A 26,194-nucleotide genomic window follows, 5' to 3' on the forward strand; every position below is an offset into this window, starting at 1 on the left:
GTTCTTAGCAGGATAGAACCTATATTTAAAATTAGTCTTAAATAGTTATTTGTCAGATGCTCAGGTCTACAAGCAAACACGTACTGACTACATAGAGATATACAGAATCACCTGCCCTGGGAAGTTAAGACCAACAGCAAAGTCATTCTAAAAATTGAATTATCGCTTGTCTTAACTGGAGAAAGTGTCAAATCCTGTAAGTTAGTATAAAAAATATTTTTTAAACAAAAAACTGAAGTTCTTGAATAAAGATTCATTAATTTAGAGGGGCTGTTAAGTTTGAGTGCATTAACAGTTTTCCTTATGTTATTCCTCTTCAATGTCTTGGAGGGGCTGTTGACTTTGCAAATTCCTAGCCTAAAAGATGTGCTATTAGCAGTGACTTACCTTCAACCAAAGAGATTAATTTCAAATTAAAAAGTTGCATTTATAATGAAAACTCATGTTTTATGAAATATTCAAAATTCTTTATTTCAGGCCAGTATTTTTACAGGCATCCATCTTTTCCTCCATGCTTGTACATGATCAAAGTCTAGCACTCCCAACCACAAAAAAAGCTAAATGATCATTACAGTATAGGCACAAAGTAGCCAAAAAGCTTTACTTTCATTAAGCAAAGCCGTGATTGTGCTCTAACAGCATTTATCATCAGTGCAGAAACTGATTTCCCCTCCTAAAAGCAAGCAGGAAAGGGAAATTTCCCTTAACTGAAGGAACACAGATGGCAGCTCTGCTACTAAAGCAGTCACTTCGTCAGTGGAAGAACCATAGATATCTGGATACACTGGACACCTTTCTTCATTGCTTTCAGTCGCTCTTACTGGTTCAGGTGGGCTTGTTCAGAACTGGATTAAACATCTTACAGGGGTCCATTACTGCTTTCATTATTATAATCACTATCAAGGTTCCACATTTGAACAATCAACATGATTTTTTAAAAAATAAAGCCATAAAACCCCCAGAAGTCTGTTGGTACTGCAGTTTTCTTGCAAAGACCCTGCTTCATAACTATTTAAAATCTCTTTCCTTTCTAGAAACATCAATTTCCTTTCCTCCAAGAAGGCAGCACCAGAGACACTTTGTATCACTTAAACACAAATTAACACAACTAGCGTATTTTACTGCATTTCAAACTTCCAGTTATAGTGGTAAGGTTAGCAATGAGCATATGGAATGAGTATCTGATACTTACATGTACCAAAGGCAAGTTAGTCACAAAAATCTCTACAAATATCTTACAAACAAAACCAGCAGCAAACACTGCTATCATTACACAGCACTCGTTAATGAAACACGAGTGATTGGGCAGCCATCTGGAAAACAAGCTGATAGCTATGTTATAAAAATAGCAAAACAAATATTTGATCATAGTAACTGTATGAACAAGTGTTAGCAGGAGGGAAGTGAGCATGATTCAGTTAGCACAGACTCTAGTTATACAACAGTGCCTCCAAGCCACAAAACATGTAGTTTCAGTTTTACATTAACAACCAACACTTCAGTCCGACACATGCAACCGACTCTGGCAAGCTTGTCCAAAGAGGCAGTGGAACATAATTCTACTGGTTCTTCAGGCCCATCCGATTGGCATGAGTGCCAGTCTTTACTTCTGTATGACACTTGGCAGTGGCAAGGTGCACTACAGCTCAGAACAGAGGGAAATGGCAGAAGTGCTGTTGTCAGAGGTAACATTCAACATATACATGATATGTGTACAGTTTGTTTCCAGGCACATCTTTGGTTACATTCTCAGTACAGTCTGCTTTATAAAATAATAAATAAAACAGTCAAGACTGGTTAAAATCCAGGCTAAGATTAAAATCGTCATTTTTTTTTTTTTTTCAGAAACCAAGACAGTAGAAGTCCCTTTAAATTCACGTCTTGTTATATCCATAAGCGGTAAAATCCCAGTGCTACAGTAAGGCATGTAAATACTGAACCTGAAAGGAAATAAAAATGGGGAGGAAAATGGCATTAACATTGACATTAAATCATTAGCTCTCAGAACATCTCTTGTGTCTTACTACAAAACTAAAAGTGCAACCACCACCCCTTCCTCATGCAAGAAAATAAGGATTTTGGTTTGCAACAAACAATTTCAAGGTAGGAGGAGTATAAAAACAACAAATAAGAAGGAAGGAAGGAAAAAAAAAAAAGAATGCAGAGAAACTGGGCTGGAAAACTTTGAAAGGCTGAAAGAAACCCTTACTTGCTTACCATTCAAAAAAAATCAATATGGCAAGTTAAAGATGCAAAATGAGGAAATAAATAACAAGATTAATAAATCTCGGTCAAGTATTCAGCAAACAAATAAATGAAAGCCATCTTTAACAAGGGTTATCAGTTTTCAATTTTTAAAATTTCTATTTAAATGAAATCAACTTTTGATTTCTAGATAGACACACAAAAGATTTTTGCCATTGTTTGCAATAGGAGCACTTCAAACACAATGCAAATGATTTTTAATTACTTTTTCTTCCATGTAGATTTCAACGTCTACTCTTATACAGATCTGAATCATGGGTCATCTACCGCCACCACCTGCGACTCCTAGAACACTTCCATCAACGCTGCCTCCATACAATCTTAAACATCCACTGGTCAGATTTTGTGACCAATACATCTGTTCTTGAGCAAGCAGCAGTCACAAGTATCGAGGCCATGTTACTGAGAACACAGTTGCGTTGGGCAGGACACATCTCAAGGATGAAGGACCACCACCTCCCTAAGATCTTGCTTTATGGTGAACTTGCCACTGGCTGCTGCATGAGAGGAGCCCCAAAGAGAAGATACGAGGACTCCCTGAAACAACATCTCAGCCTTGGCCATATTGACCAACATAACTGGTCTACTCTGGCCTCCAATCAGGAGGCCTGGAGACACACCATCTATAACGCTGCTGATGCCTTTGAGAAAGCACGCAGGATCACCCTTGAGGAGAAAAGACAACACAGAAAGAATCGTGCCTTGCAGAATATACCATCTAAGGAGTCTTTCTGCTGTGCATTTTGGAACCGGACGTGCCTGTCTCGTATTGGCCTTTTTAGCCACCAGCGCGCTTGTAACAAACGTGGGTAGAGCCCTTCCCAAATCTTTGTTTGCGAAGCCCAGCCATGATGATGATGATGAGCAGGAATGGTAGGGAAAAGAATTTCTTCTCATTTTAATAAAGCACCTTTTACTTTCCATTTTATTGGTTCTCTCTAAAGGGTATGTCACAAATACAGGACTATGAATAGGCTTAAATGATTTTACTTGTGACAAAACCCATTGTGAAAGAATAATCAGGAAATCTAAATCAGAAGAATAATTTTCTACTCATTTAACAGTAATGCACACTCAGTAGCAAAATGTCAACATATTAAAGTTACCACAGGTCATAATGCAGGCACACATATGCTTCAAGGCATATGTAAAAAGGGAAGTTTAAAGAATATGTAGAGCTGAACAGTCAGAAAAGCTGAAATGTTCCATTTTGCACATAGATCTCCATCAGACGGATGAAGAAATCCTAGTACTGCGCACAGCAGGCTGCTTTTATAAATTAAGTCAGGCACTGAAGAACTTTTTGGTCCTTGTTAACATGCAGTCTTTTAGATTTCTCATACACATTATTATTACAGTATAAAGCAGGGCAAAACCCAGAAAAAAGCCCATGCAAAATAAAGTTGCAAATCATAGGAAACTTTGGATTAAGTACACAAATAAGGCTGCTAATCTTGCCTGAGACTATTTCAAGTATTTTTATTTTTTTTTAATTGGGGCCTTTATAAATACAGCTCATCGAGAGTTTGCCAAATATTTAACAATGTTTAACAGTTTCACCCTCAGAGACTATCAGATTCCTTACCTGCTAGGTACTTAATATTATCAAGTTTGTGTGATTCGAGCATTGTTTTCAGATCTGCAACTTCTGTATCTATTTTTCTGTCTGTTTGGGTCAGAGCCCGATCTTGCTGTGCATGCTAAAAAACAAAGCAACAAAATGATGTAATTTTATCACTTTCCAGTTTATTTAGAAATTCAACCCATCCCTTCAAGTTGTATTTTTGCTTTCTCCTTAAATGCATGTTAATCTGCATTCAAAGAGAGTAAGTTCCTTCTTAGCTGATTATATCTAAGGAATTGAATAATTCGGTGAACTTGGGAAATTTGTGATTACATGGTCCTTAACACACAATCTAGAAACTGGCAGAACTGGATGCCTTCTTATCTCAATCTAACAGCATAAACATTAACTTCAATCTGTTGCTCGGCCCACTGATACTAAAGTCACTGCTGAACTTTAAGAGCTACTGAGAAGTCAAAGAGCCTCTTGTGACAAAATCATACTGGAGCATAAGGATTTATGGATCATTAGAAAAACTGAGAATTGGCCTTCTGTTGTAGAAAAGCATGTCTTCATCTTGTAATGAATTCTACCACAAAAACAGCTCCAAATTCAGAATCTGATTATGACAGAAGACAGGACTTCTGTTAAAAAATATGGTATAGAATTATTACTCAGAAGAGACTGAAAAATCCAACTTGTAAACTGAGAACAGCTGCTGAGCTGCTGATATTTTCAAATCAGCACTACTAAAACATTGTGAATCAGTTAATGATTTACTGCTAGACATAATCCCAGAAATAATTCCCTATACTACAGAAAGGAAACAAAAGGAAGTAGTAGTGCTTGGTAAAAACTTCCTCTAAAATGAAGACAAATCAATCTAACAATAAGTTTCTCACTGAATGTGGGGGAAGAATTAATTTCACATTAAGAGTAGAATTTCATCTAGAGAAAATATGACATGGATCAAGTCTCATGACAAAGTGACTACTGGACAGTTCATATATACATGCAGAACGTCTGCATATATACGGAAGCCTTTTTATTCTGTAGGCATTTACATTACAGTGCTTGAAGACATGAACAAGTCCAAAAAGAATACCAGGTCTATAACACGAGTACAAAAGATTTGCTGTGTAATAATCAGCTATCAAGTTCTTACCAATTCCACTATTTCTGTCCTCATTTCAAGTAGTTTTCTTTCATTAAGCGAATACTAGAGGAGGGGAAAAAAAAGAGTTAAACATGATACTGTCCTTAAACTCCCCCCCCCTTTTTTCCACTTCAAAGTATGTTTATTTGTTTCCAAATTATGCAGAACACATAATCTGGACAAGACTATTGACTGACAACACTTGGGAGACAGCACTGTAGGATAACTGCTGTCCTTTTGAAAAGCACAATTCAGACTGGTGTTCATCCACACCTCTGAAATGTAAAGTGCAACGAGTTCATCAGACACTCATCTTCTGCAAAAGCTACATATTAGTGAGCAGCTGGAAGACAGGCTGGCAGATTTGCAGTTCTGAAAAACAAGGGCCTATGATTCTAAACAGTAACTCTGGAACAGTTAACTAATCCATTGAGCACAACTAAGAGCGAACCACCTTCAGGAAGGGAGAACAGTTTTAAAATATCGTATCAAACTCAGTTATCAACGAAATGTTTAGCCAGCACTGTATAACCCACCATTTGAGTTGTTCTGACCATCATTTAATGATATATTTGTTAAAACCAGAACATTTGTATCTCATGTTAAGCCATTCATTTGTGGATCCTCAGAAGTGGTGGCTTATTTTTAAGTTACAGCTATTGGGTTCAAGGAAAGTTAAACCCAAATTAAAGAAGCATACCTTTAAAGCAGGCTACCTTTCTGAATCATGAACAGGCATGATTTACCTTGACATCTACAAAGGTTCCTGTCCCACTACTGGAGCAAATTATTAATTTATTATTAAATTATTCATAGACAGTTGCTAAACCACCAGTAAATGGCACAGAGTATTAAGGTCATCAGGCACCCATCTCAGAATCCTCAGTTACACAGCAATAACCTCATCTGTTGACATTCTCACATGGAAGTCACCTTATTTTTCCTCCACTCTGGAAGCTTATTTCGTTTTAATATTAAAATCAGATTAATCTACATAAGTGCCTCAGCATTGAAAAACCCTCATGAAAGATCTAGAGCTCTATTTGGATGTTTGACTGATCTGAAGTTGAAGCTAAAAGACAGCAGGTTGCTACAAATGTAGAAAATTACATAAAGACAAATAACAGCATGTCTACAATTAATGAGTCAGTAGGTTCTGCAAAAGGAAAAAAAGGATAAAAAAAGAAATTCACACATTTTATATAAAGCTACATTTTTTAAAGTGGCAAGATGGCAGAATATTTATAAAAGAATCTAATTAAAATTATGTTTTGGTAGAAATGTAAGAATTGGACCCCACATTGATAAACTGATCATCACTATCAAAAGAACCATGACAAAATAATTTTATGGACTGAAATAGTTCACCTGTTTTACTTTAATCAGATGCAGTTAGCCAAATACACATCTTCTGAATATTTTACATTCTACAAGCTTCTTTCTGGATGTTTCCCAAAGTTTTGTTTTGTGGCTAGAACTCTCTAGGTCAGACCCAAGGATTTTAATCTTAGGTTTAAGATGGTGAAATTGGCCTTTTACTGGAAGGCATTACGACACATTTGTAACAACAAGAATGCATTAAAAAAAACAAAAAAAGAAGGAAATACAAGGCTAAACTGCCTCCCCCCCCAAATTCAACAGGGAGATTTAAGTTCACATTTTTCACAGTGCAGAGAAAATTTATTTTTGTCAGATGCATCTTGAGTTTTTTAACACCAAGCTTATAGGAACTGTGATGCATTAACACACAACAGATATGGATTTTTGTACTGTACTTCAAGTTTTTAAATCACATCTGTACACTGCAGATGTAAATCACAGTATAAAGAGATGTGCATTGAGTAATGTAGGATTCTGTGAGAAATAAAGAATAATTAAATAATAAAGCATTTGGAGTTTGAAACATTAAAGACTGCCCACATCAGTGTTGACACAGTAAGATTCTCTATCAGTACTTATTCCAAAGAAAACTGAACAATAAGAACATTTTACTTTGTGCTTCAAGTTAAAGCAATTTAAATGTTTTTCTCTTCTGAACAGTAACTTAGTAAGAATGCACAGTAACCTTCAATTATCCTGAGTTTTATTCTCAGAAAGCTGGATATTCAGTCCTTAGTCACATTACAATTGAAGTAAATATACCAGTGATGCTCTGCCTACTGTAGAAAATACCAGATAACATCTCTTCCCCAACTCAGTGTATGTGCTACAACCTGCTCCGCATTCATCTGCCTTTTTCCTTTTCTGTTCATGCATGGCAGAGCTGACATTAAAGTGGGGGAGTGGGAGGAGTAAAAAAAGAGAAGAGCAGTTTCCATAGAAACTATGAAATTATTGTTGCACAACAGACTACACAAAAGTTGGTTAACTTTTTTAAGAGAAAGTTGACACGCATAGTTTGCTTTTCCTGGGAGGCAGTCAAAATAATGTTGTGTTCTGCACAACAGACAAGAGTCCAGATTCCAGGATCCTACATAAATATACAAGAAAACATTGGTGCCTAATTTATCACTGGTGCAGTGGTTTTATATAGGTTTTGTAAGCCCGAAATATTGCAAAACTTATGATCTATACAAGGAGTACATTTCATACGATGCTTTTTTAAAAACAACAGCGTGAAGTATTAACCTTTAAACAAGAATTCTACCTGCTGAAATTGTACTTTATTCAAGCATCTACCATGAGCTAGCAGACTGTTAGTCTTTATACTAAAACAACACCAACACAGCTGTTACCTAAACTAATCACACTGAAAAATGTCAAGGGGCACACAAGAAGATAAATGACATCTACTTGAGCAGTTCTTATTGTCAGGATTGGAGATAAATGATACGTCTTCGTTACACACCTGGGAAAAAGGACTGAATAAGAAATAATACTAATAGAAAAAATGTCATTAAAAGATCTTTCAATTTAGAAAATGCAATTTCATTGAGATCCTAAAAGTTACTGAAAAAAAAATCTATGAAAACAGAACTCTAAATAAAGTGCTACAGATAATGCAAAAACTTGTTAAAATTCTACATCTACATTACTCTAATTTAAGATTACATCAGTTCAGATCTACCAGATATTTCAAAGCTCAAAACAATCTGAACCAGCATCATTTACAATTAAAAAAATAATACAGGGAAATGAAACATCTTCAAGGATGATAAATTCGAGGAATGTGTAAACTTCATTAAGCATGAAAACAGAGAGATCTACTAATAAAATAGAACACCTCTAGGCAGCTGGTCAGTATATTGAATTAAATAATATATTTAAGTGTAATGTGTTAATCTCAATATTAAAACAATATCAAAATAGATAAGATATATAAACCTAAACAGGGCACCTTGCACTATACCAGCATAAGGATGAATAACTTAGATTAATACCCTCTTGAAGCTGAGTGATACTATAGGTTAGTATGAAAATGCTCCTTGGGTGAGATGCTCTTACCCAAATTTGGAAATTACTCAGTGCTGACATGCTTCTAGAAGAAAGTTAACAAAACTTACCAGTTCTTTTACTCTGCTCTTCTCTAGGTTTAGGTTTAACTTGTTATCTGCTCGAACTTTGGTAATTTCATCCTAATGGGAAAAAATGATAAAGCAGCAAGATTTTCTGTTTAATCATAAACAGAAAGAATGAGACAAATATATTGTATCTTACTTTACATATCTCATTAATAAAGCTTCTCTCCAATTAGTGTATATAATTTTCAAAAGTATAAGTATTTCTAATCTTCCCCTGGGAAATACTGATGTTCTATTGTATGAGTTGGATCTCAGAATCAAAAACTAACAACTACTTTTAACACTGAAAACAGCACTTCATTGAGAACACCTCCTTCTATAATTGCAGGGAATGTTTCCTGTATCCCGTAACTCTGATTTCTAGAAACCTACGCCTAGGTACACCAGTAAGTTGGATTTCTTCCATGAAGCAATCTTGATGCTCAAAATAACTTTAAAAGCAGTTTCCAACCTTCCATTGTAAAACAAAATCTGTTTCTAAAGACTACATCTAAGGCTTTCAGAAAAAGCTAAAGACATTTTAGAAGTCAGGAAACATTTATCAGATTTTTAAGCACCTAACTTTCAAAAACTACCATAAGCTGTACACTTGCATTTTACTTTATCAATAGCTGTAAGTGATTCCTGCTTTTCTCAGTGACACCTGCCATTTTAGTGCAACCTCCTGGCAGGAATTCCAGCCAGCTGCCAGTTTGTCATGTGGCAAACTGCTGATCAGATGAATGTGTGGGAGAAGCAAAAGATGGCTGATGTTCTGGGAGATTCTAGTTAGAACCAGATAAGCATTTCTCAAGTAGGCCAATGTCTACTAGTTAAGAGTTAAGATTAAGTTAGTATGAACAACAATTAGACTCAATTTCTGTGTTTGAATTTTGAACTTTAATTGGTTTATCATTAGTTGTCATTGCAACAGAATACATTACAATTTAATAAATAAAAAATTTGAAATAATTTTTCTTGAACTTTTATATTGCCTTTTTGTATGAGCAAACATAAAAGAACTTGCCCTTGTGAGAATTACATTTACAGTTAAAAGTAAAATTTAAAGACATTTAGCTTTCAAGAAAAGATGACTCAGATCCTTGATGCTCTACCAGTGGATTACACTAGCTCATTTACATGCAACTAAAACTCTAAAATAAGTTACAATTCAAAAATTAGATGCCAAATGCATTTTAAAATGGTATTCTGAAAACCCAGATGCATTAAGCACTTCATAACAGTGTGAAACACATGGGATTAGGCTTGAAAAATTTATGCTTTCCTTTTGGAGATGACAGTGCAAAAAGAAACATAAGAGAATAGGAAAGAAATGGTAAGGAGGCACTAAACTGAGTTTGAGCACACTGTCAGCTAGCTCAACAAGTCCAACAGTCTGATAGTTTCATGGAAAAATCCTAGGGAAGGAAGAGTGCTCCATCCTTTCAACTAAGAAGGACATCTCAACAGCCAACAGCAGTTAGGTCAGATGTCTGTACTCCCTACAAACAGTTAATGTTTCCCAGTTTCCAATCTTAATCACTCTTTCAAGAATGTATGTCTCTGTGTAAAGCCTGCTTATGCCTCCACACCAACCGAAGTGACAGATTTAAGAGGATATTGGTTTTGATGGTAGAAGTGTGTTTGGAGTGCTCTGCAAGACACACAAAGCATAAAGAACAGAAACACAGCACTGATGCTTAAACCTGATAAGAGTAAGAATCTTGTATGATAACTTAACAGAGCAAGTTTTCTACACAGAGCCTGTTTTCTTGCAGTGGTCATTTACTCCCAAACAAATGGGACCAAACAAAATGGTCCCAATTGGTGGCCTAAAAAGGCCATTTAAAGACTATTTTAAGTTCTGGACAGTTAACTGGTAAGTCTTCAGAGAAAAAAACAAAACAAAACCAAAAAACCCTCAACAATCAGAAAACAATCAGAAAACCACAATTAGGAAGTGCTGTAATTTTAAAAGCATGTTACACTGTTAATGTAGAGGTAGCCTTAAATGCAGAACTTCACTCAGCCTTAACCATCATATGGCAGCCACTTTCTGAATCTGAATTAAGGACAGGTAAAGAAAAACGCCTTCACTTATATTTTTCTTCAGGCCTTGTACTACTCACAGGTCCTTGTCCCCATAAATGAAGTATGCATGAACTGTCTTTGCTGCAGCCCTCAGTGTACTATCAACAGCAATTTCAGTATCCTATGTATCACAACAATTAAGCACCACTTTGAAAATAAAACTTTGAAAGCAACACCTTTTATTTTTTCAAGCAAACTAGACAGGTGTTAATTCTTAATTATCTTACCATGACTTGCTTCTTTATCTGCTGGAGTTCAAGTTTTATTTTCTGGAAGAGTAGGAAAAAAAATGTGCACTTTATTACTGTATACAAAACCATATAATCTAGAAATCATACTGAATTTGCATGATCAGTAACAGTGGCTATAATCCCTAATGTGAAAAGGCAGGCAAATCAAGCATGACTATGTCCTCAGTATGTGTATAGATATATACACATGCATGTTTACTCAGTACTGTGCACTTCCAAACAACAGCACAAGGCAGAAATTAGCAATGTCCCACTGGCTGCCCTCCTAACACAGCCCAGGAGGCTGTTGGCTGCTTTTGCCACAAGGTCTCATTCCTGGTTCGTGGTCAACTTGGTGTTTACCAGGATCCTTAGGGCCTTTCCTGCCAAGCTGCTTTCCATTTGGTCACCCCCAGCCTGTCCTGGTGCCTGAGGCTATTCTTCCCCAGGGGCAGGACTGGGCATTTCCATTTCTTCAACTGCATGAGATTCCTGTCATCCCATTTCTCCAGCTTGCTGATATCCCCATGAATGGCAGCACAACTGCCTGGTGTGTCAGCCACTGCTCCCCGCTTTGTATCATCTGCAGACTTGCTGAGGGTGCACTTTGCTCCATCGACAAGGTCATTAATGAAGGTGCTAAACCATCCCAGCTCCACAGTCATCCCCTTGGCTACAACATGCTTTTTAACATCATTAGAAAAAAAACAAGCAAGTGATAGAATAGCACTTTCCAAGACAGTGATTTTTTTACCTCATTTTCTGAACGAAGTGCTGAAAATTCACTTTTTTCCAAAATAATCATGTCCTTTTTCACACCACCAATATGGGACATTACTTGCTGAAGTGCAATTTCCTTTAAAAGAAGGAAGAAAAACCTCAGGACATATCATAACTACGATGCTTTTTCTCATCTGTGCCTACAAGTATGATAGGCTATTTTGGTACCCTGAAATTTTTAATTCAGCCATTTCAGATTGATTATCCAAGTTTTCAGAAGGCAAGATAAAGTGACAGTGACAAAATAAGCAAGTTAAGCTCAAATGTTGGTAACGTTTAACAAAATCAGCAGTGCTAACACAGATCAAAATAATTCAATTAATAACCTAGGAAACAGTTTCTTCCAAGTCTTCAAATTCTTAAGCTAGCAAAGGCTTTAGGGAGAAGTGTCTCTGAGCTAAATAAGCAAAGCTGGCTTTCAGACCAAAACTCCTCAGCACAACCATGCTCTGTAATTGCCTCCTTTTTTACCTCTCCCTGCAAGGGAGTCACTGTGTTTCACTTCTCAGAATCATGTGCTAATACTTTTAATTGCTCTTCTCAGTCCACTACACTGGACTGACAGAAGACAAACAAGAATCCTCTGTAACTTTCAAGGATGGAAAAGTTTGCAGACACTGTTCTAGATCCTACACTATCCACACATGCAAACAGGGGCTGCCTTCTCTTCTCTGAAGACCTTCCTCTACTAAGTAGTCCCTTACTTTTGATGCTGGACTAAGAGCCCTACAAATCTGACACAGCACTCTACCTTCAGTTTTGTCATGAAATGCTATTCTAACTTACAGCATTGTATTTCTAAGTGGCATCGGAAGATGCCTCTCCAGGCTGACCATAAGACTTAGAAAAATGGGTCAGAGTACTGGACACATTAGAAAAACCCTACAGAAACAGTGCTGCATGGACACCTCTTTTCTTACTCCCTGGTGTCTCCAGCTTGTTCTTGCTCTCTCTTGTCTTCAGTGAACTCAGCAAACAGAAAACAGAATTTTCCATATTCTTTCTCTTCTTCATCTCTACATATACACACACGTGTATCTGTTTTTCCCTAAGGTGTTATCTAACCAATGTAATATTTTATCTTTTACATATTCAACTATGGCCTAATGATAATAGCTCATTCAGAACATCCCAAATCTTTCTTCCAATTCTTCATTCTCTTTTTGCACAAGCCCTTGTGCAATCAAAGACCATAAGGATGTACAGGTTTATCGCCTTGCCCACAGTTCATGGGCTTCCTGAGCTGCTGTACAAATACTGAATCTTAATGGCAGAAAGTTACCTGAGGGGTCAAATCCAACAGTCTCAGAAAACATCTACCACCAGCAGCAACATTTTAATTCAATAAAAAAAAAAAAAAAGAAAATATGTTTACTTTCATTCAAAAAAGCTGGGCATAGGAGGCTGAGATTGCTTGCTGTAAACAACCATGGGAGAAAAGGACCCTCTAACATAATACATAGCAACACATATTTCATTAGCAAGCATATTAGGCTTTTATTTACTTTAACCCCACCATTGTCTCTGATCTAACCTGCTGTACTTTGGTGACCATGTCCTTGTAAATCATATCCAGGTTGGTGTTCATGATTTTCACTAATGCAGATACAATGACCTCTGACCGCTGAGTAGTGAACCCTGAGCAAAACAAAATGCAACAACATTCAGAGAGAGATACAGATCTGGACAGTTTACAGAAATACCACTCGCTGATACTCAGCACCGAGGTAAAACGAATGTCAGTTATTCAAGACAATAAAACATATACCTCTTGATCCAGCACTAACAAAAGAACACAACCAATCAGTACAGCCAAGTTTCCCCACCCCAAAATTATGTCTGACATAGTACGGCTGCTTCTGTAGTAGAGCACTATCAGCAGGATAAACACTGGGAGCTTTCTAAAGTTATTATGGAACGTCATCTCTCACATGTGGCTACTTCCATGAGCAAAAATTCTGACCCTGAAAAGCAGATACTGACTTCTTTATACTATAAAACTTCAGTGTCACTGAAGATGTACAAAACTCAACTGAAAACAAAGCCAACTGCCCTGACTTTAGCTCTACCAGCTTCTGAGTGCCTATTAGAATAAACTGAATATATTGGCAACTATAGTAAAACACTGTCCCTAAAAACACTCTCACCTTTTCCACTTTGAAAATGCAGGAGTAAGATTGTCATGAACAAGATTTAACCATTATGAAAAGAAACACTGGCAAAAGCATGATTGTTTCATAGTAACCAGCAGTTGAGCATCAGAAATCATACCTGAGAAAGCTGCTTTCAATAGCTGAGCTGACATAATAGTTTACTACCACCAAAAGGCTCCCTCTCCCCTTATCCCTCCTCCTGACACTTTGAGCTGGTGCTCACTCAGCTGTTCCATGAGCTCATTAAACTAGCATCTCAGAATACCAATCAAGCAAAAAAAACTGGAGAGGTGACCTCCCCTTTTCAGGAATGGAGAGCTGTTACAAGTCAGTTCAGCTGTACTGAACTTCACCTTAAGGTACCTCCCTCCCACCAGCAAAAGTAATATAATCCATAATAATCTATTCCCTTATCTATGTTTTAGCATAAGAGCAGCCATATTTTATATGGTATTCTATGTTGTATCCTAAAAGCTGCATTTTACAAAGTAGTCCATATTCAATCCTATTGTGATACATTGTTGCATATTCAAAGTCCAATATCCTAAATACTCAGGAATCCAAAAAATACATTTTCAACCACTACCTTGAAAACTCTAGGGTTTTTTAATTCTCAGTTCTTAAAATTTCATTTTTCTTTAGCATTTTTAAGTGCCAGTAGGGTAATAAATTATTCCAAACAAAGTTGTATAAGCTTACTGTTTCCTTTTTGAAGAGAAGACAACCCTGTATGTTCTTACTCAGTATAGAGAAAAGCCCCCTGAAAGTCCATAAAACTGAAGCTGTAACATCGTGTGTCTAGGAAAAATAACAAACTTTGTAAAGTAAAAAACCACTCGGGACATGACATTAAAAACAGCTACTTGTTTCAAACAAATTACCATTTTCTTCCAAGAGGCATACCAGCGCATGAGTGTCAAAAAAAAGCCTCCTATTTCCCAGTAAGGATATATTCCCTTTGCTTTGCAAAGATGGAGATGCAGAGACGCTTACATCTGAAAAAAAAAAAAAGTAAACCTAAGTTATTTTTTAAGAAAGAATATTTAACCAACGTGTTTGCTTTCCATGAGTTTCCTTACTACCCCAAATGTTTCTCATTTATGACAAAATATTTTGTGTTGAGATTATCACAGCTTGCTTGGAAGTGAAAAGGCATCCCACTAACAAGTTCTGTGCCCTAGAGCTGGAAAACAGAACACTTTGCCACTGCTGCCCTTCTGAGATGCCCTCCAAGAATATAATCTTCTAGGAAAAATCCCACCAAGGACTAGGGTCCTAAATCTGTTCCTTTACCGTAATCACCATGGCTGGTGGGAGCTGTGAGGGTTAAATCCACACTCTGTTCTTTGTTAAAGAAGCGAACCTTCATCACTTGCCCTTTAGACGAAAACTAATCACTCGCAATTTGCCATTTACTGTTTTTGCAGATAATACTCCAAACACTGAATGCCAGATTAAGACAGGGAGTAATTTCCATTGGGAGAGGTGGTGTATAAACTATCCTGACAGAACGAACGCGAGGTGGGGCAAGAGGTGATTCGTCAGGAGGCAGAATCACTTGGGTTGGAGAAGACCTCTGAGATCATCGAGTCCAACCTTTGACCCAAAACCACCCTGTCAACTGGAACATGGCACTAAGTGCCAAGTCCAGTCTTTCCTTAAACACCTCCAGGGACGGTGACTGCACCACCCCCCTGGGCAGCCCATTCCACTGTCTAATCACCCTTTCTGTGAAGAAATTTCTCCTGATGTCCAGCCTGAACCTCCCCTGGCACAGCTTAAGGCCATGTCCTTTGGCCCTGTCGCTTGTTGCCTGGGAGAAGAGACCGACCCCCTCCTGGTTAAAACCTCCTTTCAGGCAGCTGTAGAGAGTGATAAGGATCCCTCCTTTTCTCCAGGCTAAGCAACCCAGCTCCCTCAGCCGCCCCTCATGGCACTTGCGCTGCCGCCCCCTCCCCAGCTGCGTTGCCCGACCTCCCTGTCCCCTCAGACGGTGTATTTCAGAGCGCTCACCCCTCTCCCCGCGGTGCCGCCGGCTCCCCGCGCCGCTCCCGCCGCACCTTCCCCACACGGCGCCGCCGCCGGGGCCCGGGGGCGCTGCGGGCGGGCGCCCACAGTCGCCGAGGCAGCGACGCGGGGGGGACGGGGTCGCGCGGCGGTCACGTGAGGCGCCGTCCGAGCCGCGCGGCCGCAGCAGCAGCAGCAGCAGCGCGCGCCTCCCGCCGCTCGCGGCCGTGGCCGCCTGGCCCCCGGCCATGGCCCCGCCGCCCGGTCCCGACCACGGAAAAGGGGGGGGGGGGGAGAGGGGGGAAGGCCACCGCTACTGGGATGCCATCGCTGCGCACACGCCGCCCCGGTGCCTCGCTTCCGCCGCAGGCGCCGTCCCGCTTCCGTCTCCGGCTCGTAGTGAAACACGGCCGCTGACGCCGCGAGCCACGGCGATAAATTCTATGGCTCACGCGGCGGCCGCGGCGAGAAGAGCGGCGCGGGCGGGCCGGGCCGGGCCGGGCCTCTGGGGGACGGTGCTTGCGAGGGCGGTGCGGACACGGCACGGCGGAGGCGGAGACTCTCCTGGCCGCATAGTCATAGAATCGCGGGATCCTCAAGGTCGGAGGAGACCTTTACAATCGTGCAATCCAACCGTCAACCCAGCACTACCACCGTAACACCTAAACCACTAAACCACATCACCCAGCGCCAGACCCCGGCGCCTCTTAAACACCTCCAGGGATGGTGGTTGCACTGCCTCCCTGGGCAGCCTCTTCCAATGCCTGACCACCCTAACAGTGAAAATTTTTTTCTAGTATCTAATCTGAATCTCCCCTGTCTCGGTTTAAGGCCGTTGCCCTGTGTTAGAGGTAAATGAAAATAGACTGAAGTATAGCAGCAAATATTAAAGATTTATATAAAATGCAAATAAGCAAAACAGCGCGCTGGGCTGCCGGGGAGACCCCTGCTCCACTCACGGCCAGCAAATGCAGTGGGCAAAACCAGTAATCTTTATACTATTGTCAATTCCCTTCCCATAGTCACTTGTTATCCTTCTATTGGATCCAAGTTTGCAAGTCTGGATCTGGTTGGTTCTTTTCAGGCTCGCTTCAGTTGCCAGGTGCATTAGTTCATCCGTCCTTGAGGCCTAGTGTGTAGGCCTCTCCAGATGTTCATTTTAGATTCCCTTTATCGTACCCTTTGATCCTTGTCCTTCTCTTCGTTACTTTAGGCATACACTTTTAGACAATATACAAAAGACTTATTCAGTAAGGCATAATAATTTGTCTTTTCAGCTTAAAAACTGCCAGCTGCAGGACTATCAGCCTATCATGCTGACAGGTTAATTGCCCATTCTGCAGCTTGCAGTTCTCCAGCCCTAACAGAACATTGATTACAATAACATATATATATAGGAATATAACATGTAATATAATTAAATGAGTAAATTACTTTACTACTACTACTTATTACACCCCGCATCCTCTCCTTGGTGCCCGCTGCCCTGCAGTGTGCTGGGCAGCCAGGAGTTAGCCAGGAATGGCACTGGCTCTGCTGGGCTACTCCAATCCCTAATTTTAGGGGGAAAAAATAGAGCATTTTGGCAGGGAGGTTTGTCCCAGTGCTGCAGGACAGGAATGATCCAGTGCCTCCTATCTGACCCCTGACTCCTTCCTTAGTAACGTTTCTCTTCCCTCTGGGCAAAGACAGACGTTCAGCAGAGAAAAGCGCATTTCATAGAATCACCAAGGTTGGAAGAGACCTTTAAGATCATCAAGTCCAGCCGTCAGCCGAGCACTACCGCTGTAACCCCTAAACTGCTAAACCAGACACAAATAGTTTGAGACAAAACCTGTTGCTCTGAAATGGGAATGAGATTTCAGGGCTCAAAGTTATTAACCAAGTAATGTGCAGCATTGGGCAACTCAGTGGGTCTGGGAGTCTGGAGCCTTAATCATTGAACAGTTGCCCTAAGCATTAGAGTAGATCAACTGTGCTATGTGTTTGGTTCTGCCAAAAAGATGTTTCCAGAAAATACAAGAAAAATCGTATGTTTTCCTTATGGGCTGTTGTTAAGACACGTGTACTTAATGTTTGTAGGAAATTAATAGGAGAAGAAATCAGTTCATCCCACTGATGTTTTCTCCAGGAAGCATTTATTTCGAAGCAAGTTGATTTTTTCTGTTAAATACATATTCACACACACACAAAAAACCCAAATCACCAAAAACCACACCTTTTCTTCTTCCTACCAGAATCAATAATTACAATAAATCAGTAACATCAGTAAAACAGATGGAATCATTCAGGTGTATCTATATAAATGTAAAGGTGAGTGACCCACCACAGGACATAGCAGTGCCACAGCAGCACAGCTTGTCATTGCAGCTGGGACAGTGCATCTACACAAAGCCAGCGTCTGCAGCAGCACCTCCCTCCAGCTGCTGTGGTGATAAAGCAGAACAGTAGAAGCCATGACTGTTTTTACAAAATCATCTATAAATATTACTCCAGTATATCACAAAGATATTATTATATTCTCACACTATCTGAACAGCCATTTCTCAAACCACTTCCACCATGAACGTTCAGGGACATCGGTCCCTGCACAGCTCTGTTTGTTCTCATGGCAAGTAAAAGCAGAAACTTATCTAACATGCGTTGCATGTGCTTGGCTGTTGTACGCACATTGCCTCGCATTACCACGGCAGTAATGCTGATGTTTGTGAGCCCGCAGGCAGTTGTCTTTTCATCTATGAACGATTCAGAAACAAGTGCAGTGTATTTTCTTTGATATTTTCTTCAATGATTCCTTTCAAAGTCCTGCGCTTGCTATGGCAATTGAAAGGCAAAACTATGACTACTGAAGTGTCTTCTTTTTTATCGTCTGCCACTCTGCATTTTGCAGTTGTCTTCTGTGTTTGGACACAATGGCAGATAATGTGTGCAAGAAGTGCCATACAGATGGAGGTTCTAACTGCAACAGGAGCCAGCCCATTCAGGGTCAAATGCGCCCACACATACTGGTTATCACACAGTGCCCCTTTTCATCTTCTCTATTGAAAGCAAAGTCACTATTATGAGCTAGAGAGATCTTCTAGTGCCACTGACTTTCTATCTTTGTGTCAGAGATCAACTTTTTAATTTTTTTTTCTCTTTCCAGTGTAATATTGCCAGGTTAAGGGAGGTGATTTGCCCCCTCTACTCAGCTCTCATGAGACCCCACCTGTAATACTGCATCCAGCTCAAGGGCCCTAAACATAAGAAGGACATGGACTTGCTGGAGTGGGTCCAGATGAGAGCCATGAACATGATCATAGGGCTGGATCAGTCCTCCTACAGGAGAACAGGCTGAGAGAATTGGGATGGTTCAGTCTGGAGGAGAGAAGGCTCCAGTAAGACATTATAGCACCTTCAAGTACCTAAAGGGGGCCTACAAGAAAGACGAAGAGAGTCTATTTACAAGGACATGTAGTGACAGGACAAGGGATAATGGCTGAAAACTTGAAAGCAGGTTGGTTTAGATTAGATATTAGGAAGAAATTCTTTACTGTGAGGGTGTTAAGACACTGGAACAGATTGCCCATAGAAGCTGCGGATGCCCCATCCCTGGAAGTGTTCAAGGACATGTTGGATGGGGCTTTGAGCAGCCTGGTGGAAGGTGTCCCTGCCCATGGAGTGGAACTAGATGGCCTTTAAGGTCCCTTTCAACCCAAGCCATTTCATGATTCTGTGATCTTCCAGATCCCATTTGGACCTTTTCCATGTCAAAGATTGTTATGTACTAACCAGCAGGTAGATTCACTGAGGTCTGGAAGCCCCTTTAGTAGGCTGCAGTAGGTTCAGGGCTATCCATTTCAGTAACTGGGCATCAGGGACTAATTTCTGCACAAAGAGGCACAAATGGTGTAGTAGCAAGCCAGGAGAGGACAGGACAAACAACTTTCTGCTATCTCATGATTCTAGGTTACTTAATGCTTGGCTTTAATCTAGACATTGCCCCTTGAAAGCCATTAGGTCCTGCCCAAAGACAGTAAATGAAACAAATGCTTAGTGTCCTGAAAACTTGATCCCTGCAGGCACACAGTGTTCACTGATCTGCAGAGTTATAAGCCCCTTGGTTGTAACAGTGAGATCTGCATAGAAAGATTAAGAAGTGGTGAATGACCTTAAAAACTGGGTAACAGAAATGGCAAAGTAATGCAGAGTGCAAAACAAGGACTAATTACAATATCTGCTGTACTTTTAGGTGAAAAGTGACGGAGGGTAAAATGAGCTCTGGGACATTATTAGTTGACCCACCAATGTGCTATGGCTGCAAGGAGAGCAAATGTAACCCAAAGGTGTATCAAGTAGGATATTTTCAGTGGTTCATACAGAAAGTTTCATTGACCCTTGAGTATAGTGTAACTTCAAATGCAAAATACCGTTCTGGTCACTTCAATACAGTAACGTTGAATTCATATTCAAGCTGGAATCCTTGTGTAAACAGGAAAATGAAAGGGAGTGAAGTGTCTTTTCTGTTGCAGGTGATTAAAAAGAAACTGGCTCTAGCAACTTTCAAGTGAATATACAAATGATAGGGTGCATTTCGAGTAATTTCAGTGCTGTTATATCAAGGATGAGTGTGCCCCAATGGTTTTAAAGCGAAGGCAGCACCCAGCATACTGAAGGTGGAAAATAAGTTATGCCATTGTTTTCCTTGTCTACGACAGATAATAATTTTAAGTGTTCAAAATCTTTTCCCATTCTTTTCAGGGGGATGCATAGGTGAAGTCCTTCCTCTGTTATTTTGTTTTCTTTTTAGAGGAGAAATCAGTGATGAGTATGTAATTTCTTCCAGTATATTTGTTTACGCATGAGAACAGGTATATTGCTTGTAATGAAGAAAGAATTGCCGAGGAATAAAACCAAAATGATCCTACCCATAGATGGCAGCAGTAACTGTCAGTGCCACTCCGGTTCAGTCTTGGGACCCAGACAAGGTTTAAACCAATTGACCTGATCCTCTGAGTTGCTAAACAGCCATTCCAGAAATCTTAAAATGGGGTCATGCACTGAACTCATTGAAGAAACCAACAGCAGTATGTATCTCACTGGAATCTGTTTCAATTGCCAGAAATAACCCTGCTGTGAATTCTTGAAGGAAGGAGGTATAATATTTGTTCAAGTGCTATGGTTGACAGCAGTAAGAAATGGCATCTATATTAGAATATTAAATCTTGCTAGGTTCTCATCAGACATGTTTTTCCTGTCTAATAAACAGATAAATACCGTTTGTGTTTAAAGCTATCAAAACCGAGTGCCTTACAATGGAGGACAATTTGGACCAATATCCCTTTCTGCTAACCCAAGACTTACCTTGTATACAAAATATTTATGTATTCACTGCCTTTGGCTGAAAAAAGTCAGGAGGAATCGTTGTCATGACACAGAAGGGCAGCAGCAGCTGCTTCAGATTGCCGTATGCAGGAAGACGGAAGGGAGGAAATTGTCCATAGGAGTTACTTATTTTTTATCTTTACACACAGGGCATCATATAAGTTATTAATAAGAATTTCATGTCCCCACAACCCTAGTCTTACTTCTTTCCTAAAGGAGTCCTGCAGTGGGATCGTCAGGCAGGACTTTCCATGCTGCATTTTAATTGCTTCTTGGAGATCTGACTCATACTGGCAGAAGATTCAGAAAAAAAATATAATTTCCAAGCAAGTGAAAAGGGAAGGAGTAGATTGGAATTTGGGACTCACCTCTGCAGGAAGAAATCTTTTCTCCCTGAGGATGATTGTGCATGGGCTTTTTAATTTTCTGGAAATGCATTTATTATTTACAGTTTTTCCCAGGTATCTCAGGCAGGGCAGTGCAAATATACAAGACAAAGTCACTAGCCTTTGTGTGCTTTTTAAGAAGGACATGATATGCTGTGAAGAGAATTAGGATCATCAGCAGTGTGGTGGTGTGTGCAAGGATGCATGAGCAATCTGGGTGTGTTGCCAGCAGTTTTAAAGTTTTACCACTGTCATATGAGGATAGTAATACTGCAGTGGCCTCCGGTGTAGCAGGCATTGTGTGCAGTGCAGAAAGTGTGGTTTGAGGGAAGATTTCAAGGAGGAGGCAGTGTAGAGGGTTTTGTGGAATAGCCCAGCGGTGCTTTCTAGGCGTAAATGTGTGAAAGAAAGATTACAAGAGTCAGTAGGCAAAAATGTCCATGGAGGGTACAGATATGAATGTAAAGTGGTGAAAAGAGGACAGAAGGGATGAACATAAAGATTTAAAAAACACTCTGAGAATGCATAGTGAATATAGCACAGATAGAGAGCTGAAGATCTACCAACTGTGGCGCAGCTGGGAGGGAAATGGGGAAGGACCCTAAAGGGAGCCAAAGGCCTCAGAATAAGCACCAGGGGACTGGCAATAGCAATGACACTTTGTACCGGGATGAGGGATTAAAATGGATGTCAGGAAAGCTTTGGGTTGTCGTGTAAAGAAAGGAAGAGGCTGATGTAGGGAAGGGAAATGGAGGTGAAAAGTGGATGGCCATTACTTGCTGTTCATTATCCTGTGAGACAGTTAAGCAGTGAGTCAATTATGATACCAAGCAATTGTGTAGATAATGAGTTAAGCAATGAAGCAGTTATACAGCAAATCATTTCTGATATTAAATAAAAATGGGGAAAATCAACAGCAATATAAATCAATTATGCAGAGAACTATTTCCAAAGTCAGTCAGTTAAGTAGAGAAACAGTTCTAAGGCAAGAGAATGAATAAATTAATTATGAAGTGGGACCATAATGTTGAGAATTAATTATGAAGAATCTTCCTTTGTGATAAGGGGCAAGATGTCTGAGGCAGCTTCATGCACAGGAAAAAGAATCCAAACCAAACCCATAAAAATAAATGCAAAACTAATGAAGATACAAGTCCTGCACCAGTTCTCAGACCCTTTGTGATATCCTCTCCTCTGTCTCTTTGCACTAGGCTCACCTGTGTTGCAATAGGTGCTGAAGCCATTGCAGAAGCGGAGGAGAGGAAGCCTATTTCTCCACTGTGCCTTTCTTCACTGGGGATGTGGAGGTGAAATAAGGAAGTTGAGAGATAACTTTGCGGCTCTGACAAGTGGGATGTGGAAGGAGTTTATGATCTTCATAGCCATCTAACCTGCACAGAGAAGCTCAGGACTCCTCATGGCCCTGGGATTACTCAGTCACACTTCTTTGTGCACTTTCTACCTAAGAGCCTGAAAGCTGGATTCTTCTCTGCCTTGCATTGGTTTCCACCTCTACAAAATAGGTGTCAACCATCAGCAAAGAAATCTTTCCATTTTGTCATCTCTCTATGCTATTACAGATGGATGAAAAACAACCAACCTTTTGGACACTGCACTCTCTGATGGTGTCAAATGTAAGCATTCTACTTCAAGAGAAGGCTGCCTTACTTTAAACACATAAAAATGCAAGAAAGACCACAAAGTGGTAGAAAACAAATTTCCAAGTCTTTATTCCTGCATTAGCAATGAAGTATACTGATTTATTATCTGCTCCAAGTCTAGCTGGATTCTTGAGATGGCTGGCAAAATGTCTCTCCTGCTGCTCCCAATCCCCTGCTCAGCCAAGGTTAAGGTTGTTATTTTCTGCTGCAGCTCAGAAGAGAAGTTGCAAAGAGGTCTGTCTCACCTAAATAAAACCTATAGCCTCCCCTTTGGGCAACACTGCAATGCAAGCACAGAATATTCAGGTCTAAAATATTTTTTTCACACAAACGAGTCAAGATATATGTTCAAATGCAACAGTTAGTGTTTTATCCAACAAGGTTTTAATGTCATATTTGTTGGTTAGAGAGGAAAACAGTTATATGATATGCTTTTAAGTTGGAGTGTTTGGGTTACTGGAATTATTTTCTGATTAGCAATGAGTGCAAATTTAAGATGTGATGATAATACAATAATGGTAATAGCTATTCATATGTTTTTAGCAAAGGTAATTGTGAAACTAGTAAGAGAAATTTCTTAATGTGTTAAAATGTTAAAAAGCACAATGCAGAAATATGTGAAATAGAAAAATATGACATAAAAGTAAGTTTAAAAGAAAATGGCATCTGCTGAAGCAGAAGCAGATTGATGCAGTTGAATATCATGCTACCCTATTTCTGTTCAGCCACTGTAGAAGTGCTGTAAATTCTTATTCTCCTCTGAAGTAGAGAATGTTAACTTTAGATCTTGGTATTTGACCTTATCTGTGGCTTTTTGTCGCCAGTTTGGTGCAGCACATCTGAATCAAAACTAGCACATGCAATCACTACTAATTGCACCAGATAATCTCTAAGGCAATGTGACAAGATCCTTATTCTGAGATTCAGAGCTGCTGAAGTCAGTGCTGCTTTTATGAGAACTCAGCCATGCAACTGGGCATTATACAGATACAGTGTACACATGAATAGAAAATAAACAATTCTGTGTGGAAAATATCCAGAAATTATAAAAGCAAGAGATACAATTTCAGCTGCATTAGTCTGCAGCTTGTTACTATTTGTTGTTTTTTTTTTTTTTTAATTTTGGAGGACTATGCTGGGGAAAAGCTGCCAGTCATAACTAGACATTTCCCCCTTTTTTTTTCTTTAAAAAACCAGGAAACAATATTATTCAGCTATTCACACAGACAAATTCACACACATAGATAATTTTCATCAGGTCTCTATTTTTTTTTAAGGTTCCTGCAGACCTTTATATCCTGGATTGTTGGGTTATAGGAACATATAAAGTCTGGGTTATAGGGATGACTGACACTGTAGGTAATACTCTTGTTCCTTGGCAACACCAATCAGCGTTCAAAGACCTATAAAGTTGTAGTTAGAGAGAAGAAAAACTTGGCAACGTGAATCTGAAGAAAAACTCATCTTACAATCGTGTTTACAAAAACATAGGAAAGGGACGATAAACAACTTTATTTCCTTTCCCATAACTCTTGTGTGCTTTTTTTCCCCCTTGGCATCAAGCAATACCTTTGGTTGTAGTTGCAGTTTAGGACATTTCTTCCCTTATCTTTGACCTGCCTCCTAGGAGCCTGCAGTAGTTGCAGATATCTTTAGTACATCTAGACTAGAAGCTGGCTCTGGACCCAAGGCTCTGTGGTTGATAATTATTGTATATTGTAGGATACATGTACCCTCTTGTTTGATCCAAATGATTCTTTTCCCCTCCATGGAAAAATGCAAACTCTGTAGTCTGGAGGTGAAGAGTTTCTATTTTGTGTAATATACCATAGGAACTGTAGATTGACCGAGATGGTTTTGGACATATTTTCTGTGCAATTGCAATGTTTAAATTCAGAAAAATTTAGCTTAGAGACAGCTACCTGTTAACTGATGCTGAAACCCCTAAAGACATGGCCAATCCAATGGCCTTGAGGACACACAATCAAATTCCTTCTGAGCCTGAAGGCATTATTTGTTCTAGGAATGACCAATGACTCTACAAACTCATGAGGTCCGTGGTGTACTTTCTGAAATGTCAGTTACCTGTGAAGAAGTCACACAGACTTAATGAGGGCTCAGAGAAGACAGTCCATCCAAGGAATGGCGCATAGGCAGGACAGACACAAGTATAAGCTACTTAAAATATCCTAGATGTTATCAAATGTTTGTTTCTTCTAATCATCTCTCAAATATGAGACCTCATCATAGACTCCCAGGGGAGATGACATAAATGGCAGAAACTGCTGTGTGACTGGGCTGGGACTCATTGCACTACAGAGCACTGTAGACTCATCTAAAAATAGGGGATGTTCACCTCTACAGCTGACATGAAGTGTGATCCCTGTCGGGGTGCACTTGGAGTGACTCATAGGAGGACTGAGATACAATTAACTTTAAAACCATAAAAGTGACATAAAATAAATGCTTGTTTATTTGGAAAAAACATTAAACTGTCAACATCACCTAGTGCTTTCCAAAAATAAATGTGAGGCCTAAAGACCTGGAAGAAAACATCTTTAAATTGTAATAGATAACTGCTTAAGTGTTCAGAAAGAGAAAGGAGATTACCAACTAAGAGCTAACCTCCATTTCTTTAGGATTTCACTAGACCACAATTCCTTTTAAAACAAAATGCAAATCACCCAGAAAACACAACTTCTCCCCCCCTACCCAGAAGTTATGAATTAATACTGTGTCTGGAAGAAGTAACAGGTTTCCTTTCTCTACTGAACAATAGTCTAGGTTATAACATTTTGTAACGTTTCCAGATAGAAGAAAGCAGTTCAATAAAAGATTTTGCATCAGTAAGGTCATTTGGGGACATAATTATCTGTGAAAGACATTGCATTTTTGGCAATATGTGAAAAGAGATTACAGTTCTGGGTGCCTAATTTTTTGTGGTGTTTTTGAGGTAGGTCCTTCTCGTGTAGAAACCTTTCTCTCCTGCACTGTTTTTTAAGTGTCAAATTTCATTGCATTTAAGAAGAGTATGCAA

General features: G+C 39.5%; 1 protein-coding gene across 1 annotated transcript; it reads right to left on the reverse strand.

Moving 5' to 3' along the window:
* Positions 1-445: 445 nt before the first annotated feature.
* On the reverse strand, positions 446-16,228 carry MCUR1 (mitochondrial calcium uniporter regulator 1). The gene is made up of 9 exons (XM_027748321.2): positions 15,753-16,228; positions 14,621-14,734; positions 13,121-13,224; positions 11,561-11,662; positions 10,804-10,845; positions 8,489-8,560; positions 4,995-5,048; positions 3,851-3,965; positions 446-1,940 (listed from the first exon to the last, which is right to left on the reverse strand). The coding sequence occupies exons 1-9, from the start codon at positions 15,994-15,996 to the stop codon at positions 1,885-1,887; spliced, it is 903 nt and encodes a 300-aa protein (XP_027604122.1). The 5' UTR covers positions 15,997-16,228; the 3' UTR covers positions 446-1,884.
* Positions 16,229-26,194: the final 9,966 nt, after the last annotated feature.

Source organism: Pipra filicauda, unplaced genomic scaffold, assembly GCF_003945595.2.
Source record: "Pipra filicauda isolate LSUMZ 115617 unplaced genomic scaffold, ASM394559v2 scaffold49_size4853605_pilon, whole genome shotgun sequence".
Taxonomy (NCBI): domain Eukaryota; kingdom Metazoa; phylum Chordata; class Aves; order Passeriformes; family Pipridae; genus Pipra; species Pipra filicauda.

What these genes read in the sequence shown, in the direction of transcription:
- MCUR1 (XM_027748321.2), bottom strand. Translation starts at nt 15,996, where the DNA reads ATGGCCGGGGGCCAGGCGGCCACGGCCGCGAGCGGCGGGAGGCGCGCG. An exon ending in ATGCCTCTTGGAAGAAAATG is followed by an intron (nt 13,225 to 14,620) that starts GTAATTTGTTTG and finishes TGTTTTGCTCAG; the next exon opens with GGTTCACTACTCAGCGGTCA. An exon ending in CACTTCGTTCAGAAAATGAG is followed by an intron (nt 10,846 to 11,560) that starts GTAAAAAAATCA and finishes CTACTCTTCCAG; the next exon opens with AAAATAAAACTTGAACTCCA.